At 41.3% G+C, this 26,787-nt stretch overlaps 1 protein-coding gene across 1 annotated transcript in view; it reads left to right on the top strand.

Moving 5' to 3' along the window:
* LOC142052270 (unconventional myosin-XVI-like) overlaps positions 1-26,787 on the top strand; it is a 102,485-nt gene that overhangs the window by 33,203 nt on the left and 42,495 nt on the right. Inside the window, 2 exon segments of the mRNA XM_075082068.1 lie at positions 105-248; positions 23,173-23,281. Coding sequence (XP_074938169.1) covers positions 105-248; positions 23,173-23,281 — 253 coding nt within the window.

The raw sequence follows: 26,787 nt of genomic DNA, 5'->3' as shown, positions 1-26,787 counted from the left end.
TCATCTGCTCAATTTAAATGTTAAATGGAGCAAAAATTGTATGCAATAAATTCAGTTGTACGTTGAGTAAAACACCATCCCTAATCTGCTCTTCTTTCTTCTAGTGTGCCCGCTACGATAATGCATTTGCTGCGGAAATTCTCATTGACAGAGGAGTAAATATAAATCATCAAGATGAGGATTTTTGGACATCAATGCATGTAGCCTGTGCGTGTGATAGTCCTGATATTGTCCTGCTACTACTACTAGTAAGTAAAGCAATCCAATGCATTGTGTGCTTGAAAAGGAAACAGAATGTAACACCATAAGGTCTGAAACTGCAGTATGAATGTGATATATTACTACTAATCATATCAGTCTGTTTGTTTCTGGACATTGTTTTGGTGCTCAGGATTTTTAGAAGGTGTATAATGAAGCATTTTTAGGCCTCCAACGAGAATATAGTATAAACATCAATGTCAAGTCTCTCCCATCTCTCCCCTGTGCTCAGGAGCTTATACCTCTGGTAAGCACTCAGTCCCAAATGGGAGATTCAGGTAATTTCTTTTCTCTTATCCTTGTCACTTTCTGTTAAGGATTGAGTTCACAATCTTATGAAGAAATCCTTCTTAAAAGCAAGAACTCACTCAGTTACACTCAGTATTCATGAAGAAGTGTTTGTGGGCATGGTCAAAACAAAGCCAGTTTAATATTTATCTAAACAACTTTGACTTTTTGAAGCAGAGATTTACCCATTTTACCCAATATAGTAATGGATATGGCGTTCAGCCTTTGCAGAGAACAGCTTTATTCATGTTGTGCTTCCATTCCTAGGATCACAGCCTCTAGTTTCACACCAGGATATTAATGCAGCTCTTTCTCCAGGTCATCTTATATTGCTCTTTCAAACAGCAGTGCAGAGATGGTTCACTGTCTGACTTAGGGTTTTCTAATCCATTTGTATGATTTTAAAATTCGTATGGTCTTACTAGGTCATTGCAAGTAGATCAGCATTTTGAGCGTACTTACAATGGTATTCCAATGTTACAGGCACAAGGAAGGGGAAAATATTTTCAAAGACCGTATACTCTAGGTGTCCCTGCACAAGCAGGGGGGTTGGACAAAATGATCTCCAGAGGTCCCTTCCAACCCCTACCATGATGTGATTCTGTGATAGTTGATGATAACTTTCATGAAATGACTTTGGGTGATTGTCTAGTCCAATGCTCCTGCTGAGAGCAGAGCCAGCCACAGCAGCTTGCCCAGGACCATATCTCCGAGGATGGAAAACCCACAAACTCGCTGGGCAACCTGCACAGAAAGAAAAAGGCTTTTGTTAGGTTTAAACAGCATTTCCTGTGTTTCATTTTGTGCCCATTGTCTTTTGTCCTTTCACTGAGCCCTGCTGAGAAGAGTCTGGCTCCATCTTCTTTACTCACCTCATCAGGTGTTTACACATATTGGTAAGACCCACCTGAGCCGTCTCTCCTCAAGGCTGAAGAGTCCCAGCTTCCACAGCCTCTCCAGAGGCTTGTATGACAGATGCTTCAGTCCCTTCATCAGCCCCTTTGCAGGTCTCACTCCAGTATGTCTGTGCCTTCCTTTTACTGGGGAGCCTGCAACTGGTGCCTCACCAGTGTTGGGCTCTCACCAGTGCCTAGACCTGCCGGTGATGCAGTCCAAGAAATCTGTGGCCCTCCTTGCAGCAAGGGCACAGTGTTGGCTCATGCTCAACCTGTTGCCCTCCAGGTCCTAGTCCCAGAAGTGTTTTGTGTGGGAAGCTGTCTAGCTAGACAGTAGGAATTACTAAAGAAAAGAGTATAGCCTAAATTTTGTCCTTGAAAATAATTAGCTAAGATCATCCTGTAGGGAAATATCTGTCTCTGCTTGAAGGTCATATCTGGGAACACTGTTCTGGATCCGTATACCTGCACTAGGGCAGTGACGGGAAGCGCGGCTTTTAAACAGTGTGATGCTGATTAGAGCCCTCTTGGGCTTTCGAGGACTTGAGTCCAAATGTCTCCTCCTCTAGAGAAAAGTCAGATCAATATCTGCTTTCTCCCAGAAGACTATTTCACTAGACTCTTAGGTAGATTTCATAGTGTAGTTGTTTTCTTAGGAATGTTTTGGTGCTTAATTGCTAATGCTGAAGCATAATCAGCAGGTGAAGTACCACCCACATAGATTAATGTGATAGTTCACACCTTAGAGCTATTGGGTCAGGTTTTCTAGGTCACATGTGAGCCCTTTCTGAAATACACAGATATTCTGCTCTCTAGCATATATGCTTCATTTTATAAAAAAACAGGGTAAAAATATCCTCTACTAAATTAGAAAATAAATGAAAAATAGAATTTTTTGTTCAGTTTAGAATTAGTGATACCTTCCTTCCCTTCATCTCAGTTCTAAGTTCCTAAGTTTCAACCTTTATTTGAAATCAGAACAGGTAACGCCTGAAGGTTTTCCTGTATAGGCTCTAGTTGCAGCACGCCAAGTTAGAAAGAAATTCTGGAGAGATTCTTGCCCAGAAATGTTGTGTCCCTCATAAACATGTGTTGCTTTGGAGCTTTTGAATTGCCATGGCAGCTTCAATGAAGCAAAGAGTTTTTCTGGTTGTTGCTTTGTGTTTGGGTTTTTTTTTTAATAACCTAAGGCTCGCTGCATTTGGAGTCTCATACCTCAAAGCCGTTGCGTTGAGTTTTACTTTATGGAATATATGAGTGTGTTGCATTCAGTTAGAGTGGCACTACAAGCAAATAATCTTCACAACTAGAGGGGATAATCTTCTGATTTTCTTCAGCATAGTGAGTGATAGTAGCATGAGTTTGAGTTACTGACTATGCTAATTATAATATAATGCCATGTATCTGAAAGAAGAACAGTGGCTACTGTCTGGCCTTCTGTAAATGGCTTCACCAAAGCCTTTGTTTGGAACCTGGAATTACTTTTACTCTATCCTGATGTTGCTTCTTCCAATCTGTAACTTTAGTTTTAACCTTGATCTGTAGAAGATCTTCTCTGCCAATCTCTCAGGATTCTGATGGCCCCTGAGGCTACACCTGCTCTAGAAACCCAGAAGGAGGTGTCCAGGAGTCTTCCTGGGTGCTGGACCACAATTGTCTGTACTAGGAAACTGTTGGAGTGTCCTCTGGCATGACTTTGGCTTGTGCCATCTAGGTTCCTTCCAGACATTTGCCCGGCATGGTTTTGAAGCTGGAAAGTCCCCAGGACCAGTTTGTGTCCAGCTGTCACATCGTAGAGGCTAAGAGGCTTTACCGGACTAAGCAAGGTCTCTTTGGTGCCAGCTGGCTTCAGTGCCTAGAGTTTTCCCAGATCCACCTGATTTAATAGCAGAGACCCAGCCTTGGCCCTGCTTGGAATGTCCGTTTTCTCAGCTTTTCTATTACAAGCATAATTAGGTGCAGTACATGTACAAGGCAACATGTATAAATCTGATTTTCTGTTCTTCGTGCTTAAAATAGCATTGCTCACCTAACCGCAGTTGTCAGATACGTTTGGTAGGAGTATCCCATTCTAAACATTGTCACTACTCTTGGCAAATAAAGGATAAAATTTCCAGAAGGTGAAATTTGACGCCCTGTCATTTGAATATTGTTTGACTTAGTCCCTGTTGTCATGGTTCAACCTCAGCTGGCAACTGAACACCACGCAGCTGCTCGCTCACTCCCCCCCCCCCACCCCTGTGGGATGGGGAAGAGAATTGGATGAGCAAAAGAACTTGTGGGTTGAGATAAACACAGTTTAATAATTACAATAAAATAATAATAATAATAATAATGACTATGATAATAATGACAATAATGTTAATATAATAAAATGGAAAAGGAAGGGAAAGGGAAAAAAAGGGAAAAAAACCACGGAAACACAAATGATACAACCGCTCACCACCCGCCGACCAATGCTGCCCGTCCCCGAGCAGCGATTGCTTCCTTCCTCCCCCAGCGACCTCCTCCCCGTTAACATACTGGGCATGATGTTTCATGATATGGAATATCCCTTTGGCCAGTTTGAATCTGCTCTCTTAGCTGTGCCCCCTCCCCTCCCGGCTTCTTGTGCACCCAGCAGAGCATGGGAAGCTGGAAATGTCCTTGACTAGTACAAGCACTACCCAGCAACAGCCCAAAACCTCTGTGTGTTATCTCAATGTTTTTTTTTTCCATGCTAAGTTCAAAGCACAGCACTATACCAGATAGAGTGAAGAAAATTAACTCTATCCCAGCTAAAACCATGACACCTCTTTATTACAAGCTGTCTTCTTCTGAAGGTTCTAATTATCTTCTGATAACTAGGGCTAAATAGGTCAGCTGATATATTAAATTTTCAGTAAGCAGGGGTATGTCCATATGGATTTTTGCAGGTGGTGTTTGAATTTTCTATATTATTTGCAATAACTTCTAATAATTTTTCCCACCATTTAGGCAATCAACACTTTTTAAGGGAGAATTTCCTTGACTACATAAATAACAACTTCCTGCTTTTTCTTCTGGAGTGGGAATAATAAATAGAGTATTGTAGCAGAAAAAAGGAAATATTTTATATTTCCTATATACACCTATAGGAAACACACATCCCCTGACCTCCAGTTGCTGGCAGAAGATACCTGGATTTTGATTTTGGAAAGAATTTGGTATCGAGGGGGAGACTTATAACATACACCAGTGCTAGTAACCAGCAGATCTGTATAATTTGGAGTCCTTAGCATCAGAGCATTTCCAGAAAATAAAAATTCCTGGAGGTAAAGAGTTAGACCTGTTGGGAAAAGTAACACCCCTGGTTTTGGCTGGAGCAGGTAAGGACAAATCTGCCAAGAGGTGGACTGCATGCACAAAGATGGGGAATTTTGGATCAGCTCCACTGCAATTCTCTTGATTCCCAGGGAAAGAGGACGAAGGAATGACAAGTTAATGAAAATCAACATCTAGCATTTGATCTTCAGTAAACATAGATTTGTGCTATGAAGAAGATGGTCTGGGAAAGTTCCACCACTTTGGCAGTGGGATATTTGTAGAAGGTGAGATTTATTCTTTACTCCAGGTGGCCTCTGCTGCAATCAGTGACACAGTTACCCTCTGGGTCGCTCTCACGGAGCAGCTAGGGAATGCGAGGAAATCTGTTGGCTGAACAAGAGAAGTGAAAATCTGCCTGGTAGTCAAGAACTTGGCAACAACAAGACAACAGCCTAGTTATTAAGAGAGAAACTATGGGCCTGGGAGTTACTGGGGTTTCTTTAGGATTGCTCCTACAATGCAATTTTATTTAGAGTTTTCAGTGTTAACCTTGGGAAGAAAAATACTTAGGAGTACGATAATGCAATATGCTGATGACAAAGCTGTGACGCCTTGTCAATTTGGGTGAGGATTAGAACGTCATGCAGGAAGAATAGGGCATCTTTGAAGACTTCAGCAAAATGACTGCGTTGAAATGTAGGTGTACAAAATACAGGGTCAGGTTCTGTGTAATGAGTAACAGGCATTTCTGTGATACACTTGAGAATAATCAGTTGGCAGCAAGGGAGAAGACCTTAGAGCTTCACAGAATGGTAGGGTTTGGAAGGGACCTCTGGAGATCATCTTGTCCAACTCCTCTGCTTGAGCAGGCACACCCAGAGCAGGGGGCACAGGAACGCGTCCAGGTGGGTTTTGAATGTCTCCAGGGAAGGAGACTCCACACCCTCCCTGGGCAGCCTGTGCCACTGCTCTGGCACCCTCACAGGAAAGGAGTTTTTTCTCATATTGAGGTGGAACTTCCTGTGTTCCAACTCGTGCCCATTGCCCCTTGGCCTGTCGTTGGGCACCACTGAAAAGAGCCTAGTCCCCTCGTTCTGACACCCACCCTTTAGATATTTACAGGTATTGATGAAATCCACCCCTCATTCTCCTCTTCTCCAGGCTGAACAAACCCAGGCCTCTCAGTCTTTGTCTCAGCCTCCCAGCCAAAAATGATTCATGTCACCTGTAAAAACTCGCTTATCTGTACACTGAAAAAGCTTTGAAACAAAATTTCCTAACCTGTTTTTAAAACTGTTCCAAATAAAGCATTTCAGTTGGTTTTGTACCCATTTGTTAAAAATAAAATGCAGCGCCTTCTCATTAGTTTGCAAGAGCAAGCGGTTGACATCAGGGAAGATGGGAATTTCCTAGCCAAATTTCAATAAAAACCTTTGCTTAATTGGTAGGTGGGGTGAAAAATCAGTATTGTGATTTAGTAAGTGCCACCAGCAATGCACTTCTTGGTTTTGGATCTATATACCATTGTGAGCTATCTTTTCCAGCTATGACAGACATGAAAACCAAGTATCGAAGTAAATTGAACTTAGAACCAGACCTTTGAATCACTGTGTCATAAAGTGTTAAGCCAATAGTTTAAAAAATAATGGAGCTTATTCAGTCACATTGTTCTCATTAAAAATATTAGTGTTAGTAAAAACAGAGCAAAAAAGGTTTTTGTACCGTTGATAAATAAAATTAATATTATTTTAAAATATTCTTTCTTTCATCTTTATCTCGCCCTTTTTAATTTCTATTTTGTGTATGTTTTATACCGTACATAATGTATTAGTACAGTAGTACATGTATATAATTTATAAACAAATATACAGGTATCGGGGGGGTGTGCTCAAAAATTTTTACTGAAGGTGTGTGCAGTAAGAACAGGATGGAGTTCCCTGGTCTAGTGATTAGAACAGTAGCCTGGGATATGAAAGACCTATCTTAGTATTGTGTAATGTCTGTCTGTCCTAACTGGGACACTTCTCTCAACCTAGCATGAAGGTCAGCCAGCTGTCAGTCTGCTAGAAAATGTGTATTGCTGTCTCTCTTGAAGCCGAGGAAAGGGAAGTCTACAAGGAAAGATGTGGCTTTGGCAGCTTAGGGAGTTGAACGGCTTGTTTGCAATGATTTTCAGTGTGCCCTTGGTGTTAGGTCTGGTGGAGCACGGCATACGTGTACGCTGTATTTCCTCTTACGGGAACATTTACCTACCCAGATCTGTGTCACACCCCACGCCCCCAGCAGTAAGGAAAGGTTGCCTTTGCCTTTTTCTTTAGGCAATCCTGAAAACTATGACATGTTCAACACAGGTGAGACCCCTTCAGTTCCTTCTTTCTCTTGCCGTCTTTGCACAATTAATCATGTTATTCACAACAGCCATAATAAGCCCCAAACGTACATCTTGTCTTTTGAGATCTCTCACCGTCACCCTTTTCTTGAGGCTACAAACAATGAGTATCTCACAGAAAATTACTGAACCTTGCAGCATCTCCAAATTTCTAGTACAAGAGAACTATGGCAAGGATGGGAGATGTGATTGCCAGGCTTTGCAGGAATCTTGTCAGCTGCTGTCTTCTGAAAAAAAAAAAAAAACCAACACAAAAAAACCAAACAGGAGAGCGGGATATTCTTTTCTGTAAGTTGACACCATGTTATTTATTTGGTAGAGCTGCAATGCCCAAGAAAGCCCCCAAACCAACACCCTCCCCCCTCAATCTTACATGGCTTTTTGTGTGTTTTCATTTGGGAAACACTAGAATGAAATATCACTCTGGCCTAGTTTGCAATGCATAATTTAGAAGGGCTCGGGAGCATGAACCTATGAAAAAAGAACCATCAAATGAATCTTCATGAATTCTTGAATTTCTGAGTGAGCTAATGCAGCACTGATACACTTTATCAAGAATTCAAGGGCAACTTGTCTTGATATGCCACCACAAAGATGGATGTGTAAAGTCATTGAAAAGAAAACTGCTGCAGGAAAAACTGGCTTACATATTGAAAGCAGATGGTTTAGGTAAATTATAGCAGTGCAGGATTAGCGGAGGAAACAACTGAGGTGATGTGAGGGTCAGTAGAAGGCTCCTGTTTGCACATGCTTCTGAAGACTTTTCAATTAGAATAGGAAAGGTGGAGAAAACATTGACTTCCCAATCTAGAATAATTAATGTAGGCTGTGTGTGAAAAAGTAAGTAATCCAGTTCAGTGCAGAACAAGGTAAGATAATGAGACTGGGGCACATAATGAAGTGTAGGAGGTAGACGTGAACTGAAAAATAGGGGGAAGTTGGATGTAGGTTTTTTGGTGTTGTTTTTGATAATGAGCTTGAACAAGACGTGGCTGCTGTCTGCAAGGACGAAAGGCTAAAAGGATGTTGGAAAACATGTATAAAGTCTGGAATATGAAAGCACAGGAAAAAGTGGCTTTTTATATGATTTCTGAATAGCAGCTGCATCTCCAGCTACGTACAAATCAAGGTTTATCAACTCAGACTTGCCCTCATTTCAAATGACTGTCATTAGAAGCTATGATATATTTCAAACTTTTAAAACACAGTAAATAACATTTTTCCCAAATGTTAAAAGATGGCAAGTGTTCGTTGAATTAAAATAAGTACTGCAAGATCACTGATATTGCATTTCTTGAGAAGAAGGGCGCTCATTAAAATTATGAGAGTATTGGAAGTTGGGAAAATGTATTTTTTGGAATGAAGACCAGAGAACGATAAGGGAGTCATTATAGACAAATGTTGCTGGGCAAGATGATAGGAAGGTGATAGGTGCCTATCACTTCGTCATTTACTAAATTGCACTATATGAGTGCCAGTAAAAAAATCTGATAAAACACATAGATAAGTTATTGATTTCTTTCAATTTTGTATAAAAGCCTGACACTTTTCCAATATATGCATTAATGGATTGAGAGTGTTTTATGCAAATAAACCTGTGATTAATATGTAAACGTCAGCCGTGGTTTATGTGTGTACTGGTAGGAGTTATAAGTGTATGTTTTCCTTTTCATGTAATTGATGAGAAAATTTGGCACAGGGTGTGTATTTCCCTCATATTTGTTTTAGGATACTGCAGTCCCGCGCAGCAAGTTGCTACTTTTTGTGTCTGGAAGGTTTGGAAATCTGCTGCGCTTCATCCGTTACCCAAGTGCAGGAAAGTGACAGGATAATCTGCTTGTCCGGCAAGTTCTCTCGTTACACGCTGGTGTACTGAGGAGCCAGTTCCTCTGTATTAAGGTGACCGGTGTACTACACTTGCTAAATGCATTTGGTATTTCACACAATGACTTGTTTGTAGAGTGTGTCGATTTAATTAGTAACCAGCAGGGCGGTGTCACCCTGAGCGCAGATTAAGCTGCTCTCCAGTCCCTTCCCCCTATGCTGGGAATAGGTTGATGTTATCAACCAAAACAATGAGTCTGTCTCATAACCGAAATGCAAATTAACTGAGTTAAATTAGCAGTTTTGCGCTCTTAGCTCCTTGCGTGAGATGAATGCATTTATCTTTGCAGAAACTGTACACTGTACACAGCTATCAGTTATTATCTACTGTTTAATCCCTTGCTTTTTATACCAGAGACATGTAGTACAGAGTTTTATTTTTACTCTGCATGTGTATGCATTAATGTAGACTTTGACTTTTTCTCTGCATTAGTGAAATGGTAATATCTAATGTCATTCCTGAAGTAGTGCTGTTTATTTCCATGTGCCATTTGAAGCTCATTTAATTTACACACATATATATATTTGTGAGCGTGTATGTATCTCAGGATGGTCTGGAGAAAGAAAATCAGAACATTCAGCATCTGTATTTTCCAAGTTGCATAAATACCGTCACAGATATGAGAGTGTGCATAGACGGGAACAAAAGACTAGTGTCCCACACGGAGGGAGTGAGGAGAAGACCATGAGGCGAAACAGGGTCTTCAGTTTTGCCCTTAGTTAGATTTTCCACCATTTATGTTGTTTCAGTTGAGCCTGGAAGCTCCCAGCTCCTCAAAATCATCTTCCAGTCTGTACTGAGCCATCAAAGTCAGCTTCCTTTCTGTGCTGCTCCACGTGGTTGTGTTGTTTGTTTTGCCTTCAACAGTGGTGGGTTGGGGTCGGAAACCCTTTGGGTGAAGCTACGAGGCAGAACTTTCCCCAGCTGTTTTGTTTGGAGTGTCGTGCGTGCGCACGTGTGTGTGTGTGTGTGTGTGTGTGTGTATACACGTATGTACGAATACTCCCCATGTATATGCATGCATGTATACGCACACACACACACACACACACACACAGAGAACTTAGGAGGAAACATATCAGCAAAAGGTAATTCTTGCTGCCCTGTTTTCCTACTTGTGCCCTACCCTTAGCAGTACTAGAGCTGGTGGTCAGAGGATGCTTCCTATCCCCATTTTGCCTACAATTAAACTGTGCCTTACTATCTACCCAGCGTTGTAGACAAACGGCTGTTCTGAGTAACCCCAGGGAGTGATCTTTTGTTTCCTAAACTCTGAGATTTGGTTGACCTTGTGTAATTACAAGCTTTATTAACAGTTACTACAAATTAACTTTTAACTCTGACTGTAGTGTCAGATTTAAAGACTTTTTGACAGGGAATTAATTCCAAAGGCTCGCTCCTGGCTGTGTGTGGGAGAATTTCCTTCTATTCATCCTAAAAATAAAAGGCAATAATTTCATAAAGTGACTTTTTGTTGCAGTATCATGAGACAGGGACTGATCAGTTTTCTGCGTGCCTGTCATAATTTTTAATGATTATAATGAAAATAAAAATGAAAAGGAAGTGTGCTCCTATACTGTTATCAGAGGCATACAGTGCTTCAGTAATTTCATTTTTTTCCATAAGCCCTGCTACTGATGGGGAATGTGCAAGTCCCATGTGCACAGGCAGATGGGGAAATTTTAGCCTTTAGTCGTCAATGGTCTTTGAAGGTTCCCTTTTAATTCCCTTTTCTTGCCAAATTATTTGAGAGTTGGCAATATCAAGTCAAATACCCATCCTTCCGCACTTCAGCCACCCTTTTAGTTGACCTCGTTCTGATCTTTTGCATTTTTGCTGCAGTGTCTTAAAAATAGAACTGAAAGTTGTTCTCAGCAAAGAGAACTTTTCTTTGTGATATATCATGCAAACAGATTTTGCTATAATTTTTTATTGTCACTTCTTTAGTTTACCTCAACTTCCTGTATAAATACCAAATTACAGTGAGAAAATATATTCTGAGATTTATTCTTCATTTTTTTGTTACTTTGGAAGAAAATTATTTCCTTAAAAAAGTTAAAGTGAGTCAGCTTATTTTTGTGATGAAGTGGTCCACCCAATTCATATCATTATTCCAATTAACCTTTCCTTTTTCATACTAAGCAAAAAGAAGGATCTTCTTCATGCTTTTAGCACCCTCCTGATATCCTAGTGCCTCAATTTTTTGCCTTTTTTTCTGAGAAGCCCTCAAGATAACTGCACAACAGGTATTTTGACCCAAGAGGTACCTCTATAAACAAAGAAACAAACACAGATATTGGGTGGTTTTTGTCATGCCTGGCTTTGGAGATGAGAATCATGGATAGATAATTCTTCACTAGCAACTCTTTAATATACCTTTTTTTTCCTGTTGTTTAAACACAAGGCAATTTGTTGGCTGGTAGAATATTGAAGTATTGTTTTATATCGAGACATGCACATCTTGAGAGTGATATTGGTTTCTGTAATTTCTGCTTGAATAAAGCTTACATGCAGAGATGGGGAAGTGCGTGTTTAAATTCATGGCTATGTGGAAGCCTTAGCACTGGACTTGAACATGTTCTGCCCATGGCCCAAGCTTGTTGGTGGAAGTCAGTGTCACACCAAAAGCCCTATAGCTTCATTTACACTGTGGCTAAGCTAGTGTCCCATCCCTGACCTCACATCTAGCCAAGAAGAGCAAGAGAAAAGACATTCTTATGGCCTCTTTTCTCATAGATTTTAAACCAGCAGTGTTTACATATGAAGAAGACATACCAAGGCTGATACAAATAGTGTTCTAAATGTATGGCAAAATTTGGTCATGCATTCAAGCTACAGATTTTGGTTATGTTAAGAATGATTAGTTGAAGTTCTTGGGAAAATACATAATGAAGTATGGAGGTAAAGAAACAGAAATGGGTATAACAAAAATAATTCTGTCCTTCCAATTTCTAATCAAACTAACTTGATTATTCTGCACATTTACAGAGATTTAGGTGGGAGAAGCGAGGAAATAAAAATAATCTCTTGACGTAAAGATAAGTCAAGAAAACCAGACTTTATTTACCTTAGAAATTAAGACCTTAGACTCCAAGGAACCTCGGTGATGTATGCTAGGAGTCAGAATACAAAGAACAACCATGAAAGCTGACTTGCCAATTAATTAAGATCCAAGTAAGTATCTGTATGCATTTAGAATTACTAGACTGTTCGCGAATCCTCATGAATTTGCTAGGACAAATAGTGCTAGGGCATAGAAACAGTGGGAACTTGAGAAATGTACATTATTTTTCATTCAATAGCTTCTGGGTTAGTAGATTTTAACTTTTTATCTCCCAGCTCTATGCTTAGTTGTATTTTACTTTGAAAGATGTTATTGAAAACATACTATACTTCTGCAGTGTTATCAGGAGTGTTCAGTGCCGGAACCGAGTGGGATTTCATTTGCCTTTTACATGCCTTCCAGCTGATGGGTGGGATTTAAGTCCCTGTGGTGCACAGACAGATGGGAAAATGTTGGTCTTTAGTTCCCAGTAATCAGTGCTAATTCTTTTATCTTCCGAATGCATTAGTCGAACAGACTATGCCTGTCAAGCAATCTGTGATATGTGCCATGACAGTCTCTGGGGTTTTTTTTTTCTTAACTCTACTGAAAAATCTTTTCTGTAAACTGACGTTGCCTACATTCTATTAGTTTAAGGAAAAAAATGCCTTATTTATTAGTTAAATGAATACCAAAATAGTTGTGGAACTCTGATGATTTCAAAGCACTATTTTTATTATTTGTGTGAACTAATTCAACAACCAAGAAGTACGTTTTCAAATACCACTGGACATTTCTGTAGGCATCGGTGATCTTAAATGTGTACGTCTGCATGATGCTTTTTATAAACAGCCACTGTACTGGCACCTTTCTTTATCCTTTCTTAACCAATGTGTCACAGAGGTTAAGATGTCCGGGATTTGTGGAAAGCTATAATGTCCATTGTGCACATTGGCACGCATCCATAAATTCTAATTTCTAGATTATAACAACAAAGTCTGTTTTGACCAGGAGTTAAGCTGCATATTCAGATTTTGGTGCCCGTTTCTGTAACGGGAAACCCAGAAGTGCCGTGAACGAAAGAACTTGTATCCACGCGGCAGCTGAGATACTTGACTTACACCAGGATGAGTGAATTTCCAACTTCTCTGATGATTTAGCACGTAGCTATGAGGCAAAAAAGTAAGTAGTAATGGCATAGCATAAATTTATGTTGATAGAAATACATGTGCTTTAGCAATTATAAAAGTGTATTGGCATAAAATTTTCTGCACTGAGTTATTGTCTGATCTCCTTTAAAGTGCCTTTTTGGAGATACGTGATGTCTCCTCTTCAGTTTATTCTATGTGCCCGGAGGGCACTTACAAGGCTCTGAATTCAGCTTTGGTCCTGCAGGCGGTGTAGTCACAGGCATAAGGGACTGAGCTTTGTGTTTGTGTTTTTATGATATAGGATCAGGAGTGTTGAAAACAAATTCAAGCCTTTACTTGTGTCACTTGTTAAGCTCATCCAGATGGCAGGCGGTTCCTGCTTCTTGTGAAAGAGTGATTTTAGTAACGTGAGAGGCACGGGTTTATAGACAGCAGCAACTCTCACAGCGTTTAAAGCCCTGAAATAGAACAAAGCTTGCAGAGAGCTGAGCAATGGCATCTTTCCTCCGAGAGAGGTGGGATCTCCTGCTTCAGGTGAGTGGCAGGTAACCGTTGACTCAAGGTTATGGCAGAAGTCCTGCGGCTGGTGCGCTGGGCCAGCCCAGTTTACAGAGCTGTGCTCCCTGCGAGTCCATTTAAAAGGAAGTGAGAGGATTTTCCATTTGCATTAAGGGAGAATTTGTTTTCATGACTATGCCTTAACGTGATGCCCTACTACGAAGGAAATCAGCTGAGCAGGAGGATTTGTTCCCTTCATTTTCTCTGTAGCCACACAAGCCATGTAACGTGTGCACAGACCATTTGTTAGTGTATCAGATCACAAGCATGATAGATGCAGTGAGATCTTTTCAGTTGTTATTTCGATTTGTGGTCCGCAGATTTTACTTCTGAGTTGCTGTATGGAGTTTGGGTTCTTGTTCAGATTATTTTGCTAAGAGACACTCTGGAAAAGAAGAAAGAAAATATTTTCAATTTGGAAGTCCCTACATGGTGGGGCTGCTGCTTGTATTTCCTCAATACTTGTAAAAGTTCAGGTTTTGGTGAATTTACGGAGGAAAACCTATTATTTTGGAAAAGTCATGCCTAGGTCTGGCATCCATTAAGGTTGGGGGAGGGGGGTGGTGTTTGGATGTGCAACTTAACTACCTGCAAGTGACTTAACTGCCTGGGAGAAGTTATAGTTTATTATTTGTAAAACAGTACTTTGAAGCTCAGGTCATCAGTCTCGACTTACTGAAATTCCCATTTAATCAAAGCTCAGGTGTGTCCCCTCAGGCTGCAGTGATGGAAACTGCCCGAAAAAGGATGAAGAACAGGCTTGTGACCTGTCGCTTTTGTACAGCTGAAATTTTAATTTATTTGTTTTCCTTTGAGATACATAAAAGAAAAGAGGCTGCTAGGATTAGCTGTGTAGCAGATGCCCCTATCTGGGGAATGGTCTTGTAGCAGCCCCACTCCTGTCTTCCATAAAGGGAGTACGCTGCCTTATTTTTCTTTTCCCGTGGCAGGCTACATTAAGGGCCATTAAAGCCAAAAGAGAAGCTAGAGCAGCTTTGAGGTGATTGTACTGTATGCCATGGACTACAGTGCAACTTACATACCTTTATAGGTGGCTTATAAACATTTGTCATCCCTCTTCCATTCTCTGCCAGGCCCAGGGGGAGGAGGAATACAAGTGAAAATTTGGAAATAGGTAAGATGCTTGGTAGACTCCTAGCCCTGAGTCTGCTCAGGCGGAGAGAGCTGTTTTTTTCATGGGCTTCTTTTGACCTTTTCTTCTGGAACAGGGATCCTTGCTTTAGTCTGGAGTTGATAGAAATGGATTAACTCTATCCCAAAGTTCTTAAGAATCTGTGGTGTCATGGGGAAGGGGCTTCCCAAAAGATTTATGTGGAAAAAGTTAAAATGAAAGTATTAAGACATTCTGAGAGACAATATCTAGGTTTAGTAAGATAGTTTCTAAATTGTTCTATACCCAAAAAGAAAAACCAAAAGTAGTAACTTTGCTTGTGTGTCAGCGAGCTCCTTAGTAAGCGGGTAAACCTGGATTATGATAGGAACAGGTAGGGGAAGTGTTAACGGAGGATGTATAATAGTAATCACTAAAAACCTCATGTGTTTTTTTTCCCAGTTCTTCTAGTAACTAGATTTGTTATTTCGGTGAAATGGTCTCCTGCCTACAGGAAACCTGCTGTTGAAATGAGTTGGAAGGAAAACCTGCTTTTGAACTGAGAGCAGCTACTCAACCTCATTTAATCTTTTATTTTGTTGTCTGTGGTTTGCTCATGTGGAGAAGCCTTTTGGCTTTTCCTGAGCCCTGCCTCGAGGACTGCTCCTGTTCTGCTTCGCATCCTGAATTTGTGAGAGGTGACGTCCAGTGCTAATGGCCTAGATCTGAGTAGAGCAACTTTATCCCTTTCGCTTTGTTAATGAATGAGAGTCAAACAAGTCCCAGAGGAGCCACAAAAAGAGGAGCCAGCTAAATTTCTGGGATTTGGTATTGTGAACGAAAATTTATGCAAGCCTTTGAGGTCGGAGAGCAAGCTCGCATGCACCATGGAGCCGTGAGCCTGTGTGACTTCCTGTAGGTTTCCCCGTTTGCAAGCAAACAGAGCATTTGTCCTGATCACTGTTGCTTGCTTTTTAACTGATAGTACACAGAGGGCTTTTGGAAGGATGAACCATGTGCACAGTAACCATAGTGTACATGAGAGCAGGCACATGTGTGCGTGTAAACCTTGGACATCCTTCGACGATCAAAACCTTTTAATGGAATTAATGTGAAGGAGTAGGTCAATACGGGGACGAGGGGGGGAAAACTGCTCATGTTAACAGGACGTGAAATGCCACAAATGTCTTGCAAATAACCACATTCTGTCTTGGTTTATTTACACGGTTAATGTCGTCTTATAAAAAGGATGTTTGTAAAGCATGTGGTTATATTTTTAAAAATGAAGAAAAGGTGAATTGTCCAAGCTGTTACTGAAAAAATGCTAGCCTTTCCCTTTTGGAAACAGTGGTTGACATAGAAGAGAGAAATACTATGTAAATTTTGGGGCATTTACACACATATAAATTTATGCATTTTTATATATATATATATTATGTGGAATGGAATAAAGATAGACCACTAATATAAATAGGAATATAAATAAATATCAAAAAGTCAGGGTGGGGGGGCGGGTGTTGACAGGCGGCTGCACAAATTGCACAAGGCTAGCATGCTGTGGAGCACGTGAACCATAGTAACAACTGTGCAGAAGCCTGTTACTAGGAGAAAAGTTTTTTTCTTTGTTTAGCGACAGGTACATTAACAAGACAGATGTTTCTTTTTTTCTTTTCTTTTTCATATCCAGACATATTCCTCAGGCTATATTTTACTTGTGATTGCCTTCATAAAGCCTCATGAAGCCAGTGGTGGTAATCCTAGGTAAAAGAGGCAGTGGCTGGGTCATGATTTCTGTACTGAAATATACCTTGTAACACACCTGGGACTTCCCACTGTGTAAGTAAGGGTAAATTACTTAGTTATTCACAATCTCTAAATGATCTGCATAGATCACAAGATTGAAAAAATAATTCAAGGCATGCAACAGAATACAGGACTAGAAGCTTGAATTTCAGTGGATCATAGTCAGACTTCCTGGAGTCTCCCTGGCTTCCACCTAAAATGGAGGGATGCTGCCTCTGGGTCAGAAAGCAGTTCAACCTTGTGAGCACAGAATTCCCTGGGTGCATAAGCTGTAGCATCCTGGCTGGGGAGCTGAGCAAGAGGGAGTTCCTAGGCAGAGACATGCCCAAATCCTTCCCAAGACCTTGGGGAACCTCGGTAAGTTAGGTGTCCTCTAAGAACGCCTAAATCAGATCACATTACAGCCCAAAGAGGTGTGGTGGTATTATGCGTACGGACATACAACCTCGTGGTTAGAACTCTGTCCCTGAATACAGGAGATGGCCGGAGAAGGTCTAAACCCACAGCCCTTCTTCCCACAAAACTGCCTTTAATTATGACCAAAAAGTGTTGGGAGAATGTGGCTTTCACCTACCCTGATGAAGTTAGTCTGCTGAGACACAAAATATTGTGGAATTCAGAGAAATTCAGGAGGACAGAAATAATTTCAAATCTGTAAAGAAGGACACATTCCTCAGAATGGAGATTCCTGGGTCCTTGTCCTTTTTCAAGCAATGACAGGTAGCTGTATTTCTCATGTGGGAATCATGAGATAAGATATGTAGGAAACACTGGGAATACAAAAGAGTAGCAAGGGTTATTAGCCAGCTAGGAAATAGTACTGGTAAACCTACATCTGTTGCACAGAAGAAGGAAATTTTAAGACTTTTTTTTTTAAATAAAATATTTAATTAAATGCTTTCCCCTGTGCATGCTAGATTGATTTTTAGGCTTCAAGTAATTCTTAAAAAAAAAGAAAGAGATTGATGGAGAAAACTGAAAATAAATTGCTTCCTGTGAGTTAGCTGTATCACTAATTAGGCTTCCCAAATGTAGAATAAGGACTGAGCTCAACCATTATTTTACCAGTGGTAGTTTGGGTATTGATCCACTGGGATACAGCTGCAGCAACATTGTCTGACAATCTGTGACTGCATTTATACATCTGTGCTTGGGCCAAGAGGCCAGGGGTAGCTTGTAGAGGGGCAGAGCCCTGTAGAGGACTCTGGCTGTGCTTACAGTGCATTCACATGTAATTATGTGCTGAAGTTAATATTTTTTGTAAGTTCTTGCAAATCAAAATTTCTAGTAGTGCTCGGACTTCAGAATCTATTTGCTTCTTTCCCCACCTTCTGAAACATTATTTGGGAATCATAGAATCGTAGTATCATTAAGGTTAGAAAAGACCCCTAAGACCATCAGGTCCAACCCGACACCACCGTTTCTCCTAAACCATGCCCTGAAGTGCCACGTGTACACGTCTTTTAAATACCTCCAGGGACGGTGACTCCACCACCTCTCTGGGCAGCCTCTTCCAATGTCTGACCACTCTTTCAATAAAATATTTTTCATAATATCCAATCTAAACTGACTGACAGTGCACTCGATCCCCTTGTCCAGGTCATTGATAAAGATATTAAACAAGATTGGACCCAACACTGAGCCCTGGGTGGACTGTGAAACTGTTCACATCCAGCCTACCTCATGCTGCCATATTGGTCCTGAGCTCCGTACCTGGTCTTTAGGGTCACCAGCTTTGCACATACGTGGAATTCACCTGTTCTACTCAGTTTGTCTGAAATGAAAATGTATCAGAGATTCTACAAATAAGTAAATAGGCAGAAATTAAAACAGGATTAGAAAATGCACAGTACAGTGATCCTAAGATAAATTGAAGCCTTTTGTATCATCATTTCTGGAACCAGAAAGGAAATTTTATCTCCTTTTATTAGGCAAAGGTATTTTGTCTTTGGCAGCAGGCTCTGATTTCTGGCTGTATGGGGGATAGTGTGCAAATCTGGCACTGTCTCCTCAGTTATTATTGACCACCAGCGTTCACTCTCCTGTGCTTTCTCTGCATATGGATGTCGTTCTGCATAGCAGAGCGTGCACTTCAGTTGCATTTTGCATTCCGTGTATTAAACTGGGTGTCTTTGGGAGCATTCCTTAACAATATATTTAAAGATGTTCCTTCTGCAATCTTTTTAAAATAGAAGCAATTTATAATTGCAGACAATTATTCTTCTCGAAAATATTTATTGTATTTATGGGACATATTAGATAAAGTTTTGCAATACATTTATCTTCTTAATGAGAATGAATTGAGAAAGAGGATGTGCTGAGAATGGGCAAACCAGTAACTTTTCATGTACACTGAGCACTGCAGGCAGAATTCAAGTGGGTGGATGAAACATTTGAACTGAAATGGAACAAATATGGAATTGCATTTTGAATATAAACAAGGTATACATATCAATTTGGAAACTCTAATAGCAGCAGCCTGGGGACAGTATTCCCCCTATTTTCTTCAAGAGCTGTGAACAGAAACCTAAGAGTGAAGTAAGACTATATTCAGATAATCTGAATTCCATCCACATCTCTAATCATATCTGGGTTTCTTATAGTCTGGCCTACAAGGCCATATATGTAGCAATAGCACTCAAGTTCTTTAGCACAATTTTGGCAATCTGAATTTGAACTAAAGGATGTTATTTGTGGCCTTTGCTACCTGCAACATGTTCCACATCTTTGTCATGCTCTGTCTGACCTTTTGCTTGAGTTTGCTGCTTTTCTGCTGCTTAGTTTGCCTCTTTCATTTATTCTCCTCTGACCCCTACCAGTTACCTGTGTGAGCTTCTGCCATGTCCTCTGCCACCAGTGGGACTGCTGTCTTGTCTCTGCTTACACAAGTAGCTCAATGGAAAGTTTGCTTTATAATTAGAAAGTAAGATTTCAAATCATCTCTCAGGACTGGCCATAACTAGCTGAGAGGTGCCTGGGAACAAAAGAAAGCCTGAGCAAAAGAAAGGTCTGTGTCACATTTAACAGCGAGTAATTTCCAGTGTATCGCAGGCAAATGTTTCACCTGAATGAACAGAGAGAAACGTCCGTACTACGAGCACTTCAAAATATTGGTGTGTACAGTTTACATCGTGCTGGCAACCTGTCAGACATCTTTTTTGGCAGGACACCGTACAGTGCACTAAGGAAGGGCAATACAGTAGAATTTCCCACCTTTCTATAGCTAGAATGGCTTGCTTTCTAAAGCGCGCTGGAATTTGGTACTGGGTATAACCCGCATGGTGGCGGCAGTGGGGGGCTGCAAGCAGGGCTGGAAAGAAACAAGTGCCCAAGCAGGGACTGAGGAGAGGACTTGGGGGGAGTTACCTCTACAGCAGGACTGTGGCCAGTGAAGGAGCCCGGGCCAGAGCAGTGGAGGAGGAAACAAGGAGCCACCAAAGAGGAACCCCAACCTGCTGACCACAATCGCCCACACTGCCCGCTGCAGGCACAGCGTGCGGGTGGCAAGGGGACCGGAGATGGGGAAGGGGAGGAGCGGTGTCTGGGGAGGAGCCCAAGTGTAGTTCTCTAAGTGTTTGTTTGTTTGCCTGTTTCTGGTTTTTTGGCAGCTGAATCAGTAATTAAAAGTTTGCTAGTTGGCCAATAAAGTAAGTAAAATTCCCTGATGCGAAACTTGTTCTACAGCCAGCGACAGACTTCACAGATCATAGTGCTTGTGGCTATTCTTAAGACATTTGGTACAGTTCTTAAAATTAGATTTGCTCAAGTCAGGCAAGTCAAACAGCCTTCTCCAAGGAGGTGGCCAGCTTGGTGGCTGAGGGGTGAGCAGTGAACGTCATCTACCTCTGTTTTAGTAAGGCTTTGGACACTGTCTCCCATGGCATCCTTGTAGACAAAGTACGGGTTAGGTAAGTAGGCAGTGAGGTGGATTGCAAAGTGGCTGAGTGGCCGGGCCCAGAGGGCTGTGATCAGCAGCACAAAGTCCAGCTGGAGGCAACTCACTAATGGTGAGCACCATGGGTTACTAGTGGGTCCAGTCCTGCTCAAGGTCTTCATTAATGACCTGGACAGTGAGACAGAGCACACCCACAGTAAGTTCTCAGATGATATAAAATTGGGAGGCAGGGATGATGCACCATCTTAAAAATGCTTGTTATTAAAAAAACACAAAATATTTCTTTCTGAAGCAAGATGCTACTTTTAAATGTGCACCACGGTCCAGCATTACTTCTTTACCTGAATTCTGAGAGTATCTCCTACCTCTGCTGCCACAGCTTTCACCAAACTTGCCTTTCTGTTTGGGCACAGCTCATTGCAAATATTTCTTAAGAAATGAATTAATGGAGAACTACCAAATAAGATTCGCTTGGACTTGAGTATTTCCATGTTTTATCCTTCTTTCAGTGACATTAGATCTTGGAGAAGGAATGAAAAGTGTGCTACTGGCCAAGTTAATTATCCCACTTTTCCAGAATTTAATATGTCAAAGGTCTTTTGGTTTCTTAACGCAACAACAAAGAAGATGTATGTAGGTTGTAGGTTTGTTTTATTATTAACCTCCTGACCTTCTGACATTGCCAGCAGATTTTTACATACAGAGAGAGATAGGTGCCTTCAAGACTTTGTGTTTTTTTTGTATACAAGTCAACTAGATTGTTACTTCCTTGATTCTATCATGACCAGCAAATTCTCATGGGCCAGTGAGTAGCAAGCAAACCAAACAAAACCCATGGTTCCTGGCAGTGGAACAAGTGCAATAAATAATTGTTAAACCATCCTGCAATGATAATATGATAGTCAAATCCATCTGTTATTTCATTTTGACCATCTCTTTATTTTTATCTTTTAAGACAGGTAAACAGAAATTTATTTTCATAGCACTGTAATGAATATACCGTTTTATACTTTGTAAGTCTCTTTCCTTATATGTCTCCTTTCCTCCATTCTTTTTCACTAAGCATGGGAGTCAACTCCTCTCATCTAATCTCATTTAGCAATTTAAATGATAGGCACCTGATCTAAATTTACTGTCTAGGTTCCCCTTACAGCCAGTGCAGCAAGACAGGCACTAAGAGCAAGCAGTATATTTTGTATCAGGATAGGTTATTTTGCTGCCTGAGGTATGGTCTAGTAGGATATCTGAGGTGTTTGAGATAACGGAGGTGAGTCATTCTTTGGTGCCTGTCTGTCCCCTCGTCACTACGATGGGAACCCAGGAGATCACCTCAGACTAGCAGTCCAGCTTCAGCACCTTAATTTTGATGACATGAAGCCCACATGAATTTGTTAGTTTTTCATGTCAGATTTCACTCTGAGCCAGGAGCTGAGCCCATCATGAGTTTTTCTTTGACACCGTGTTTCCAGAGTAAGCTCCTGAAAAAAGCAGTCATACCTTCTATTAATAATTTCTTAATAGTGTTGACCTCTGTTGCTGTGGTTTTAAGAAAGGCTGTCCTTGGTACCCCTCATTGTTATTAGCTAAACTTTTTATCGTACAAGCTGGTAAAAAAAAGTAATTAAATTTGCTAGAGGTCACTCTTATTTCATAATTCCTTGAAGTTAAAAGCCATAGAGAGAACACTCAAAATGAATCAAAGTTATGGCCCCTTAAAGAAGATACACGACATCTCACTGGAATGTAAACTTTTATGTCCACCAGACATTTATGATATTTTTGAGGATAAGTTGAGAGCTTTCTCATTATAAAAAATAATGAAAATTGCCCTTCAGAGTGCAAATTCCTACACTAAGACTATTTAATATAGGAAATACAGGTTTTCTTGTTGTGCTGGTTGTTTCTTTTCAAGCTTCTCATGAATCCATCCCCACTTCCCCTCCTAATGGCTTCTTTTAGTTGTCTGTCCTTCAGTACTGAATTTTGAATGGAACTTCTAGAAATGTCAGGTTGGCCCCTTTAGGGACTACAGCTGAAATCATCAAGCTCACTGTCATTGTCTCCAGCTGGTGACAAATGGGAGTTTTATTTAGCAAGGGATGGTTCTCTTTGAGGTTGGAGTGATGGATGAGGCCATAAGAGGTTGGGCCAGCTGACAAGGTTACCCCTAGCAGCTGCCCACCCATCCCTACTGCAGGAGCGTCTGTGCTGCTTCAGTCAGCTTTTGAACCGCTGCTGTTCACTGGGTAGTGTTTTAAGGCAGACCATGAGCAGTGGCAGCTCACTTGACTTTAAAATGCTCTGCTGCAAAGGGTGGTGGTTCCAAAACTCACCGATGAGCAGCTCAGGCATCAGTGCAGTAAAGGCAGGCTGGACAGCTGGGGTGGCAACACTGTCAGCTGTCCCAGGCAAAGCCAGCCCTTTTTGACATTGAAGAGTCTCTTACTTTGTCTTTGCTTTTTTGTGTGGTTTGGTTTGGTTCAGGTTAGTCAGCCTGCTCTCTAAGATCCCCAGCTTTGAAATGTTTTTGAATGGGAATGTGTGAGAACCCCAGCAGTGTTTTGAGATTTCACTACCAAATCCTAAAATGTTTTTAATTCTTGTCTGTAGGCGGGAGCAAACGTGCTGCTGCAAGATGTTAATGGAAACATTGCACTTGATTACGCCATCGAAGGGACTGAAACTAGCAGCATCCTTCTGATGTACTTGGAAGAAAATGGTAAGTCAGCTCTTCAGCTTCTGGAATGTTTTTGTTGAACAGGACATAAAACGAAAAAGGATGGATATTGATTTAAGTCAGCACTGAAGCCAGTGGAACTGTATTAGTTTGGAGATGAAAGGGAGGAAGCTGATTTGGAGTCACAGAAGTTTTCAGTGCATCAGATTGGAACAACTAGGAAAGGTGTCAGTGGTTCTTGTCAAATCTGTTTTGCCCATTCCTATGGAGATGCTAGAATGGGAATTCAAAGCAGAAGAATTGCAGTAATGCAGAAGCTTTTAAAACAACTAATTTAACAGTGTGAGAACCAGGTTTCACATTTTCATTTCACATGTGAGTTATGTATAACCTTGGAGTATATTTTTCCCAGTGACAGACTGTTACGTAAATAAATCTCTGCAAAACATCTGAATGGAACTGTATATCAAGCTTTATCATTTATTAGTTAGGGTTAGTACAAAATCCTACACTGAAGACAGTCTTTAACATTAGCCAGACATTAACATGTTTAACATTAGCCAGAAACAGTCAACTCATAAAATATTGGTTCAAATATAGGTGTTCAAAATAAGGAGAATCTCCCTGAAGCCAGCAGTGAACAACATAAGGGAAATAACATGTGCCAAAAAAGCTGATTCAGAAAAGTAGTGGGCAAAGGATTAAGGAAAAATGTACTGTAAGACTGACACTATACAATAATACAGAATGTGACAGGAAGATACACCCAAAAAATTATTTTGGTTTAAATTTAGAGTAATTTGACATGATTTGTAAGATCTGGTGTGGTGGGTTAGTCTTGGCTAAAAGCCAAACTCCCACCCAGCTGCTCACTCCCTCCCTCTCCTGAGCAGGACAGAGGGAGAAAAGAGAATGAGAAAGCTCATGGATTGAGATGAAGACAGGGAGATTCCTTACCAGTTACTGCCACAGGCAAAACAGGCTCGACTTGGGGAAAATTGCCAGTTGGGAAAGATTCAGATTCAGGTAGTGAGAAAAAGAGAGGCAAACATGAAACCCACACCTTTCCTCCCCCTTTCCAAGGCTTGACCTCGCTCCAGACTCCTCTACCCCCGCAAGCGGCGCGAGGGGGTGGGGGAGCTACAGGCAGTACGTAGCAGTTTCTCTCTGCCACTTCTTCCTCTTCACACTTTCCTCTGCTCCAGCGTGGGTTTTTCACAGGTACGCGGTTCCCTCAGGAACATCCATCTGCTTCGCCATGGGGTCCTCCATGGGCTGCAGGGAATCTCTGCTCCAACACCTGGAGCACCTCCTCCCCGTCCTCCTCTGACCTTGGTGTTCCCTCGGCCGCTCTCCCTCTTCTTGTTCCCTCTTTGTCTCTCTGTCCACTGTTTCCTGCCCTTCCTTAAATACATTTTCACAGAGGTGCCACGCTTGGCCGACAGGCTCAGCCGTGTCCTGCGGTGGGTCTGCTGGAGCGGACTAGAACCATCTGTGGTCCACACGGGACAGGCCCTGGCATCTTCCCACAGAAGCCACCCCAGCAGCCCCACAGCTGCCAACACCCGGACGGTACCTCTGGTCATGTGTTTCTCAACGCTCTGGCAGTTATTATGAGAAGATCAAAATTAAAATCCAATTATGTGATTTTTTTCAAGAGTTTTGTTATTAATTAAAAGAAGTGTTCAGAATATGTACACCAAGATGTCCTGACATTGAAGGTGTGCTACAGAAACCCTTAAAAAGACCTAGTAATGAAACAAGGGGGGAAAAAGAATCGCATAGTGTTTCTTCATTGCATTCAAGAAAAGCAACTGATATAGTTCAATATCATTTCAGAAAGGTACTGCTCTAGACTTCCGTATTTAAAACTATGAAAGAATTTTCATAGACATCAAAGAATTATGGCTAACATACTACAGTAAGAACTGACTAAAATGTCAATACATACAGTTTGTTACCACTAAAGATCAGTGAACTTAAGCTAAAGCTAAATCCCTTAAGCTAAAACTAATATATTTTCTATTTTAGAACTGTATGCAACATGATCTTGATTTCTGCTTACAGATTTTCTATTAATAATATTGAAGCAGTAGGTTGACAGAAGAACAGGCAACCAAAACCAAGCAGCCTCAGGGTGTTTCTAAGATTTTTCACTCTGATTCTTGCTAATGGAGAACCACCTACCCGTAAGATTATCACACACAAAAGATCTGTATATTTTCTCCAGAGAGCTGATTAACTGATGGTAGGGGTGTGGTGGTGGTGTTGCCAGTGAGAACAGGGGACCACATGACATGCTTCAATAGGTCCCTTCAAGTCCTAAAAATGAAGCATCCAGAAAACATGACACATGGAAAATGTTGTCATTGAGAATGTCAATCCGTCTTCCTTTGGCCTTTGTGTTTTCTAATATAAGCTTGAACAAGCTGCCTTAATTTTTATATTTTCTAACCGTTGGGAAACTGACTTTGAAGTCTTTGACTTCTCTTAATATTTGTGTGTTTCCAACATGCAAACGTGTGGGTGTTTAAAAGTGAATTAAAGAAAAAGGTCCATCATATGGAAACATTTTGTTAGCCATATGTTTCTATCAAAGGGAAATCTTTAAACTCACTGTGCAGACTTTTGGCAATCGAATTAACATTTTAAGTTATAGTCAGTAGTTTATGGTCTCCTTTGTAACTGACACTAGAAGGAAAACAGGCATCTCCTTGGCCAACAGGCTCTGCAAAGATTTGAAAAAGATTGTGAGGAGGGCCAGAAACTGGGGGTGCCCTTTTAGTACCCTTTCAAAAAACTTACTGACGAAAAATCTAATTCTGTTACCATCAGAATTCATAACCTTTCATAGAATTCCTAAAACTATAACCTTTCTCAAGTCAGTAGAAAAATTGTCAGTGCCCGGAGTGCCCCCCCAGGCCCTGCGACCTGCCGCCCACTGCCAGGGGCTTGGCTGCCTGTGCTCAAAGCCAGCTCTGATACGGCACAGCCGTAACCTGGGAGGGTGGCTGCGAAAAGAGCGAAGTTGTGAGGCAGAGCTGGGAGAAGCCTTGTCATGGTCTTTCACCCATCCTTTGGCTCGGGAGGCACATTTAGGCTCAGGTCTTTGCCTTTGGTCCTTGTCTGAGGTATGCCCGTCCCCAGCCACGAACCTTGCTGATCCCGACCCTGAGCCACCGACTTGTCTTCCTGGCTTCACCTGATTTGTCTGGATTTGTCACTCCAGGCTTTCCTGGCCGTCACAGGGCTCTTGGTTGGGCCTGATTCCCACCACCAGACCTGCTCCATTTTCTCGCTTGGCTACTGTGGGGCTGTGCCCTGGTTGGCAAGGATGCTGCCCTGCCTGCCCTGGGATCACCCTCAGCTCCAGGCTCCCTGGCACGTGTTGAGTAGCCTGCCTTTACGGCTCTCTCACAGAAACATCCAACCATAACATGTTAAGAACTCTCAGAGAAATCCTGAGTATAGAAAGACTGTGTGTGATAAGCTCGTTTCAGACGTGTTGCTTATCGCAAGTAACCAGAGACGATGGTACACTTGTTTTG

The sequence above is a fragment of the Phalacrocorax aristotelis genome, chromosome 1, assembly GCF_949628215.1.
Source record: "Phalacrocorax aristotelis chromosome 1, bGulAri2.1, whole genome shotgun sequence".
Classification (NCBI taxonomy): Eukaryota; Metazoa; Chordata; class Aves; order Suliformes; family Phalacrocoracidae; genus Phalacrocorax; species Phalacrocorax aristotelis.
The sequence above is the reverse complement of the archived record's forward strand: the minus strand, read 5'-3'. Positions and strand labels throughout refer to the sequence as shown.